We start from the raw sequence: 8,687 nt of genomic DNA, 5'->3' as shown, positions 1-8,687 counted from the left end.
ATGCTTCATTTAGAGGATGGTAATTGGCACACTAATCCGGAGGAGTTGAAATGTGGGGCGGTCAGGCTTTATAATGAGTTATTTACTAGTGAAGGCAGGAGCGATCTCCTTTACCGCATTCGAGGGCGGTTCCATAATGTTCAAAGTTTGGACTACACGGCGTTATCAGCATCAGTTTCGAATGAGAAAGTGATTATAGCTCAAGAAGTGATCCATTCGATGCGTCAGAAGAAGGGTAAATTAGGCTGGATGGCGATCAAAATTGTTTGATCTTGAGAAGGCTTATGATCGTCTTAGTTGGAGCTTCATTGAAGATACTTTGACTGATGTGGGGTGCTGGATCGGTCTCCGACGATTAGTAATGAATTACGTATCGACAGTCTCTACTCATGTGTTATGGAATGGCTCCACGACCGAAAGTTTTCGGCCATCTAGAGAGATCAGATAGGGTGATCCTTTATCCGGTATTTACTTATTTTGTGCATAGAGAGACTGGCTCATGCAATGCAACTAGCGGTAAATGATGAAAGCTGGAAACCTATTCAGATCACTAAGGAGAGTATAACAAATTTCAACCGCTGATAAATAGTGACGAGAATTAACCAAAGATGTATCCTTGGACGAGATTAAAATGGCTCTCTTCTCTATAAAAAGCTTAAAAGCCCCATGGTCGGATAGAATCTAGCCTATTTTTTATAAGCAGCAATGGATCTAGGGCTGTAAAATCAGGTAATCGGTCAGGTTTTAGTCGGATATTGGTAAGTCATGTAAAATCAGATACATGTCAAGTCAGGTTAATTAATCGGATATTGGTTAATTAGTCGGCGAACTATGGTTTAGCTTTTATTTTGGATTCTTAGATAGGGTGAACTTTACTGGAAAAGTTTGAATTAATGGTTTATACAACTTATTTCATATCTTCTTTTGATTAAATTTTGAACTCGCATGAATTGCTAACAAGGAATGAATTGTCTGGAAAGTGACAACTAAACCATGGTGCATTCTTGTGAATGAGCTTTAGCTTTTATGATCAGCGTTTGACTTTGCTGGTGTCACCGTTTGAAATTGATCACATTAGGACAAGTTACTGTTAGATTTTTGCTTCTTGCTAAACTGTGTAGGGTAATCTTGCGTAGCAGCTATCGTTTAGTTTTTTGTAATGATCAATGTTACAAATTCAGGATGTAATCCGTAGCTTGGAGACCCTGAAGGATACTAATGTTAGTAGAAATTGTTTTATAAACTTAATAGAATTGGTTTGAATTTCCTTTAATATTTTGCTTGTGTGTGCTCTTAGTCGTGGCTTCCTTGTATGAATTGTTTTGTTTTGTTTTAGTTGATGTATGTTGTTTTGACCTTCACCTAGGCTGTCTTGCAATTTCATCCAATGTTTCAATCAATGGTTTACTTATTTTAGTTAAACACGTAAACATTTTGATTGCTTCTATTATTAGATTTGAATCAATTCTAAACCTTGGGAATATGATTTACTGTTTGGAACTTGAATACGGTCATTTAAACTGAATGAGTTTTCCATCCTGTCATATGCTAGTTCTTGAGTTATGTAATTTGGATTGACTGGTTGGGTTGTTTTGGTCCACCAGGAATACAATGTGCTTGATTATGAGGAAAGAGTGGTGGATGGTTTCTATGATGTATACGGGCTTTCCACTGATTCAGGAACCCAAGGAAAAATGCCATCTCTTACTGATCTTGAAGCAAGTCTTGGAAATTCTAGCTTTGAAGTTGTAATTATGAAACGAACAATTGACCCGGCCCTAGAGGAGTTGTTGCAAATTGCTCACTGTATTTCGTTAGATTTCCCTTCTACTAATGTTGGTATCTTAGTTCAAAGGCTTGCCGAACTTGTAACAGGCCATATGGGTGGTCCTGTTAAAGATGCTAATATGATTTTGTCCAAATGGATGGAAAGAAGTATTGAGCTTAGAACATCTCTTCATACAAGCGTGTTGCCTATTGGTTCAATAAATATAGGCCTGTCTCGGCATCGTGCTTTGCTCTTCAAGGTGAGTTTTTATTTTTTACTTCCAGAATGGCTTTACTCTTGGAAGCGGAAATTGCCTGCCTTTGAAACTCCAAAATAACTATGATCACACTGGATGATTTAATTTTGTTCTTTCATGGTTGTTCCAAGTACTTATTGTTTTGAGTAGGGTATCTGTTTATATCCAATTTCTGTGTCCTTTTAATGTAGGTGTTGGCAGATAGCATAAGTTTACCTTGTAGACTGGTAAAAGGCAGTCACTTCACTGGTGTTGAAGATGATGCTGTAAATATAGTAAAGCTTGAGGAGGAAAGGCTATAGTTTCTGCTTATTTCTTAACCTGCAATCTTTACTTTTATTTAGGTCTAATCTAGTATTTTTGTTTCTTCAGGGAATTTTTGGTTGATCTAATGGCAGCTCCTGGTACACTTATACCCGCTGACATTTTAAGTGCAAAAGATACTACTTTTAAGCCGTACAAACCAATAATGAAAAACATACCAACTCTTCAGTCACCTGATGATGTTTACTCAAGAGAAAAGCCACTTAAAGGTGAAGGTAGTAGTCACCATCCATTGATCAATAGCAGTAGCCGCCCTTTGATTGGGGGTCAAGTTCTGGAACTGCAGAAGTGCTGCCTTCTTTATCAGGCCCAAGTCGTGATTCTGGTGTTGGTTCTTCTGGATTTTCTAACAGAGTGACCCCCTAATCAGTTGGATCATCTTCCTTCGACTGCAATTGGAACTTTAGTCTATAAAGGGGGTCGTGGTGCCAATACTGTTGGTGATGGCCAGAGGATGAATGTCAATGTGGTGCCATATGGTCAGAGTAGCCAAGAGGACCCGAAAAATCTTTTTGCGGAGCTTAATCCATTCCAGATAAAAGGTGCAGGCAAAACTTCCCAGCAGAATAAATCTACAGAGGCCAAAATTGACGAGTTTCAGAAACAACCAAATAATGTAGTAGGGCGACCCCCGGTACCATTGATGTGGAAGAATCGGCTTGTTTATAATGAGGTTCCCCAGAAAAAGTACAATTATATGGAGGGCCACTTCCCAAAAGTCAATTGCGAATCTAATGATTTTAATCAGTCACCAGCAGGTCCCTCCAGCTCCATCAAGCCTGAAAAGGTCTACACTCATGGTTTTAAGCCACCTGCTGGCTTGGATACGTCGAATAGAAATGATACAGTCCGCAATCCTTTGTCTGAAACTAGCGCATCTTTGGCATCCACTACCAGTCAGTTCAATAGCTCACAACTGGATGAGGACGCAAGCTCTAAATTTAAGGAGCAGGTCACAAATGAACATGATTTACAAAATAACACAGGGGATTTGATTAATGAGCAAGATAATGAGATTGGTTTCGACAGTTATAAAAAGCATGCCCATGATAGATACATGGGAAATAATCTCAAATTGAAGGATCCTGAAAGTCCTAACTCATCCTTTGATTCTGGTGTTGGTTCTTCTGGATTATCTAACAGAGGGACCCCTAATCAGTTGGATCATCAACTATTTGATGATGTAGATGTTGGTGAATGTGAAATTCCTTGGGAAGATTTGGATATTGGTGAAAGAATTGGACTAGGTAATGGATTCGACTCATTGAAGTTAATTATATGTGACAATTTTTGTTATGCATAGATAATTTTTTTATGAAATAAATGTCGACTCAGTTAGTCATACTTATATAGTTGTGTTTGTTGTTGTAATTTGTTCCCCCTCTTGCTATTCAAGAGCTCTTCTCATTCTTCTTGAAAACATAAGAATCTAAATAGAATAACTAATTCTGACGCTGGCTTTGCTTGAAATTTTACATTTTCTTTTTGGAAGTTATCTAATTCCTATTAAATTTTGTTTTCTTGAGAGTAGGTTCATATGGAGAGGTCTATCATGCTGACTGGAATGGCACGGTAAGTTTATTAATACTCAGTCAATCACGGTTTTCACCTTGTATTTAACTTTGTGCTGCCCTTGTTTAGTGTTAGTTGAGTTATCTAGACAATTTTTTGCCAAAGGCATAAATAGTCAAAACCTTTAGCCCGGTCTTGAATTTATACTTTTCTAAGTGTGTTTTCCACCGTTATATTTAAGACTTGAGAGTTGTTTGCAAAATTGAAAGAACTAGTAGTTTCTAATTTTGTGGGTGATAATGGTCATTGGACTCCAGGAGGTTGCTGTCAAGAAGTTCCTAGACCAAGATTTTTCTGGTGCTGCTTTGGCTGAGTTCAAAAGAGAAGTAAGTAACTTCAAAGTGTTTATATTGCTGTCTCAAAATCATAGTAGAATGTGTTTTTAGATATATTATTTTATTCATTTATAACTGGCAAATATCCGTGCCTAAAGTTATGCCAGTGAAACAAGTCCATATCCCTGATCCTGGATTATATTTCTCTCTTTTTCTAGGTGCGAATAATGCGTAGACTGCATCATCCAAATGTTGTTCTTTTTATGGGTGCTGTTACTCGCCCTCCTACCTGTCTATCATTACCGAGTTTCTTCCTAGGTAAGAGTCTGTTTGTACATATCCTTTGCTTACCTTTTAACGATTTGAACTTTGTGCACGGTAATGTACAGATGGAATGAGATTGGCAATCTAAATTTTGCTAATGTTATTTGGTTTTACAGAGGAAGCTTATATAAGATTATTCATCGTCCTCATCCTCAAATCGATGAGAAGCGTAGAATTAAGATGGCTCTTGATGTGGTATGGAACTAATAACAGTTGCATTTTTTTTCTTAGCATGTGACCAGCATATTCATATATGTTTCCTTTTGGCAGGCAAGGGGCATGAATTGCCTACACACTAGCATACCTACCATTGTTCACCGTGATTTGAAGTCTCCTAACCTCTTAGTTGATAAAAACTGGAATGTGAAGGTAATTGATGTTTCTATGTTTTAGTTTTCGTGCTTCTAAATATTTCTTACCGTTTTTAAGTTAAATTCTCCAAGTAGTCTCTACCTACCTGTAACCATTGCAAAACGGATTGGATACAGCAGGTCTGTGATTACGATACACCTTGAAGCATAATACCTTCCTATCATCTATTTTGACAAGCTCTGATTATTTACAAAACTGAACTGTGCAGGTCTGTGATTTTGGGTTGTCACGCTTGAAACATAATACTTTCCTATCGTCTAAATCAACCGCCGGAACAGTCAGTATCTTAGCTTGCTGAGCAATATATTATAAATTCTGAAGATATAGATAGAATACGTGGTTTCAATTATATTACTTTTCTTTCCGTCTCTGATTGAGTTGCCTTTCTTGTTTCAGCCCGAGTGGATGGCACCAGAAGTACTTCGCAATGAGCCCTCGAATGAGAAGTGAGCAGTTTCTTTTTATTCAATATTTCATTATATTTCCTTCTCGCCTTTTTCTCCGTAGTTAATCTGACCACTTAATCCACTAGCATTTTGTTGGGTTTCTGAGAATACGAAGATGAGAAAAATCCTTAATTATGCATCTTTGTAACATTTTGTCTGCATAAAATGTGTTAAATTAATTGTGGCTCACTGTTATTGGTGATTAGAGTTGGTGGCTCTGCTACTATCGTCATCTCGGATTTGAATATGCCGAATCAGTAAAATAGATAATTCTCAGAACTAAGATACATCTTTTGTTGGATTTATAGATGTGATGTTTATAGCTTTGGAATCATTCTCTGGGAGCTTGCTACTTTTAGATTACCTTGGAGCGGAATGAATCCGATGCAAGTCGTGGGTGCAGTTGGTTTCCAGAAGCGACGCCTCGACATTCCCAAGGAACTCGATCCTTTGGTTGCGAGAATAATTTGGCAATGCTGGCAGACGTCAGTACACAGAACCTCGAACTTTATAACTCCTCGTTTTGCTATACCGGATCCAATCTATAATCTACTTTCCCTATTGATTTCCAGCGATCCGAGTTTGCGGCCATCGTTTGCGGAGCTTACCGTAGCTTTAAAACCCTTGCAGCAGCTTGTTATCCCGTTGCATCAAGATCAATCAAGCTCACCTATGCCACAAGAGATTCCGGTAAATTCTACACCCTGAAATCAAAATCCTCAGTTCCTCAATTGTGAATAAGAAAGCTTTCTGTCCCCATCCCTTCAATGAGGTAATTAATGTATTTAAATGTTAAAAAGCTGCATTTTTGGAGTTCATGTTCATAGTTTTGTCCAAAAGAACTTGTGGAGTGTATATTTCAGTACTCTCTAAAACAAAGGTAAAACCGTTATTATAATTTTTTTTAAAAATGATTACTATTACTTTTAAATGTTTGGTTCCATTTTACAAGTATATTTTATTATTATTTAACTTTTGGTTATATTAAAACAAAGGTTTATTATTATTTAATTTTTGGTTATATTAAATTTATAAATTTTATTTTATAATTAAAGGGGGGAAATAACCTTGTGTGATAATCACTCTCTTAAACAAGAAGAAAATTTCAATAAGCATGATAACTAAGAAAAAAACACTAAAAAAATAAACAACTAAAACCGACGAAAACCTTCTATATATGTTGTATATGCTATTAAAGAGCATTCGTTTTAGGCCAAAAAGCCTTCATGGGTTCCGATTTGATCCGATTAGGTTAGATTTAAAAAAAAATAGATTTAGGTCAGATCGTGTTTTTTAAGGTTATATTCAAGTTGAGTTAGGTTCAGATTTAGGGTGAAAAATATTTGACCCAATTTAAAAAAATTATAATTTTATTTTATATATATTTAGGGATAGTAAGCCTTCTATATATTATTTTTTTCAATTAAATTTTTATTTTTATTGAATAAAAATAATATATTATTTCAGGTCAAATCGAATCGAATTTAAATTTTATCTCAAAAAGTAGGTCGGATTCGAGTCGGTAGAAAGTGTATATTTTTTGGGTGTGATTCAGGTCGATCCACCTGACTTGAATCGACCCATGTCCATCCCTACCCATGATCAGAAAATATGTTGTTATAGAGCATTTACTTTAGAACTCTATTTTTTTTAGCATTAAACTTCTATATTTTTTATTAATATGAAGTCGTTTGATTCGTGTTAAAATTTTTACATATCTTTTATTAATTTAAGGTAGTTATAAATGGTAGCATTTATTTTACAGATTTAATTATTTAATAATTAACGTTCAAATACCCTATAATCATTAGCATTTAAATTTAAAACTTTTAAAATAACCATAATATTTTTAGATATTGAAATTGTTTGGTTCGCTTTAAACTTTTATATATTTAAATGTACTTAGGTCCGTTTTCGACTAACATGATCTTAAGGTGGGAAAAGTAAGACATTAGTACATGCGTCACATAAAAAGCGGAGGACATATTATATTATATGTTATTTAATTATTGGAATGATGATAATATATTATTAAATATTAATATATTATTAGTAAGTCTTTTAATTAAGAGTAAATTATGTATTTAATATTTAAATTATCAGTTTTAATTATTTTTAATCTCTTTCAAAGTTTTACCTAAAATTTAATTTTTATTTTATTTTAATACTGTAGATACCCATTTTTATTCGGGGAAAAATATATTATATTATTATTATTATTATTATTATTATTATTATTATTATTATTATTATTATTTTGCAGCCTTCCATGCAAATTGCAACATCCCCGGTGATCAACTTGTGTTGAAGGAAAGGACTGCTGAGTCAGCTCAACATCAGCTAAGGCATGATCTAATTGGCCCCATGTTTAACTCCCACGTATCTCACCTACTCCACTACACCCCTAAAAATCCGGCCATAATCTCTGGTCATTACATACCGCTTCCCTTCCCCTATATATTCAACACACACGCTGCTTTAAAAGGGGGTAACCACGGTGAGTAAAGGCCGGGAGAGGCATAAAAACCCAGCTGGAAAGTAAGCAAGAGATAGAGACAAATGGGAAGCAACCAAGCCGCTGTCTCTCTTTTAACCAACTTCGCACGCGCCGCTTTCGGTCTCGGTGCCGCCGCCAGTATCCTCAACGCTTCCATGTACACCGTTGACGGTGGTGAAAGAGCTGTTGGAAGGGAGGTCTTGAAGGCCGTGGTTGCACAGTTCAATGCAGATCAGCTGCTCACCGAGCGTCCCCAGGTGTCGGCCTTGGTTCGTAATTCATTAACTCATCGTGCAAGGGACTTCAACTTTGAGCTAGCTGATGTTGCTATCACACATTTGTCATACGGTGCAGAATTCTCAAGGGCTGTGGAGCAGAAGCAGGTGGAACAACAAGAGGCAGAGAGATCAAGGTACATCGTGGCTAAAGCTGACCAGGAGAGGAGGGCAGCCATTATCCGCGCAGAAGGTGAAAGTGAGGCTGCGAAGTGGATTTCTGAAGATGCCCTACTGCCGGTTCGATTCTCCAACGACACTTCGAAATTCGCTTACGAGAACAAGCAGGGACACCGGTTCGCGATCAGGACCTCGCGGATCATGACGGAGACGTTGAGGATGGAGATGGAAAACGTAAGATGGATGTGAATGAGACTGTGCTTTGGTTTCAGCTTTGCGGTGGAATGGTTTTTAACCACGACCAACCTGGATGTGCTGAGTGCTCGGATTGTGGAAGCCCATCACGCTGTGGAATGGAATGTAGTGCTTTAGTGGCTAAAAGTACTGGAGTGCTAAACAAAGTAGCAAGGCACGCCAAAGCAAATCAATCCTGCTTCTCCCATCAGGTGAACAGGTGA

General features: G+C 36.9%; 1 protein-coding gene and 1 pseudogene across 1 annotated transcript; both read left to right on the top strand.

Moving 5' to 3' along the window:
• Nucleotides 1-1,568: 1,568 nt before the first annotated feature.
• Nucleotides 1,569-6,239, top strand: LOC120154885 (annotated as a pseudogene).
• A 1,657-nt stretch (nt 6,240-7,896) lies between these two features.
• Nucleotides 7,897-8,687, top strand: LOC120154884 (prohibitin-4, mitochondrial-like). The gene is made up of 2 exons (XM_039166522.1): nt 7,897-8,463; nt 8,502-8,687. Exons 1-2 carry the CDS (start codon nt 7,897-7,899, stop codon nt 8,685-8,687), a joined length of 753 nt encoding a protein of 250 aa, XP_039022453.1.

Source organism: Hibiscus syriacus, unplaced genomic scaffold (genome assembly GCF_006381635.1).
Source record: "Hibiscus syriacus cultivar Baekdansim isolate YM2019G1 unplaced genomic scaffold, ASM638163v2 tig00111151_pilon, whole genome shotgun sequence".
Taxonomy (NCBI): Eukaryota; Viridiplantae; Streptophyta; class Magnoliopsida; order Malvales; family Malvaceae; genus Hibiscus; species Hibiscus syriacus.
The sequence above is the reverse complement of the archived record's forward strand: the minus strand, read 5'-3'. Positions and strand labels throughout refer to the sequence as shown.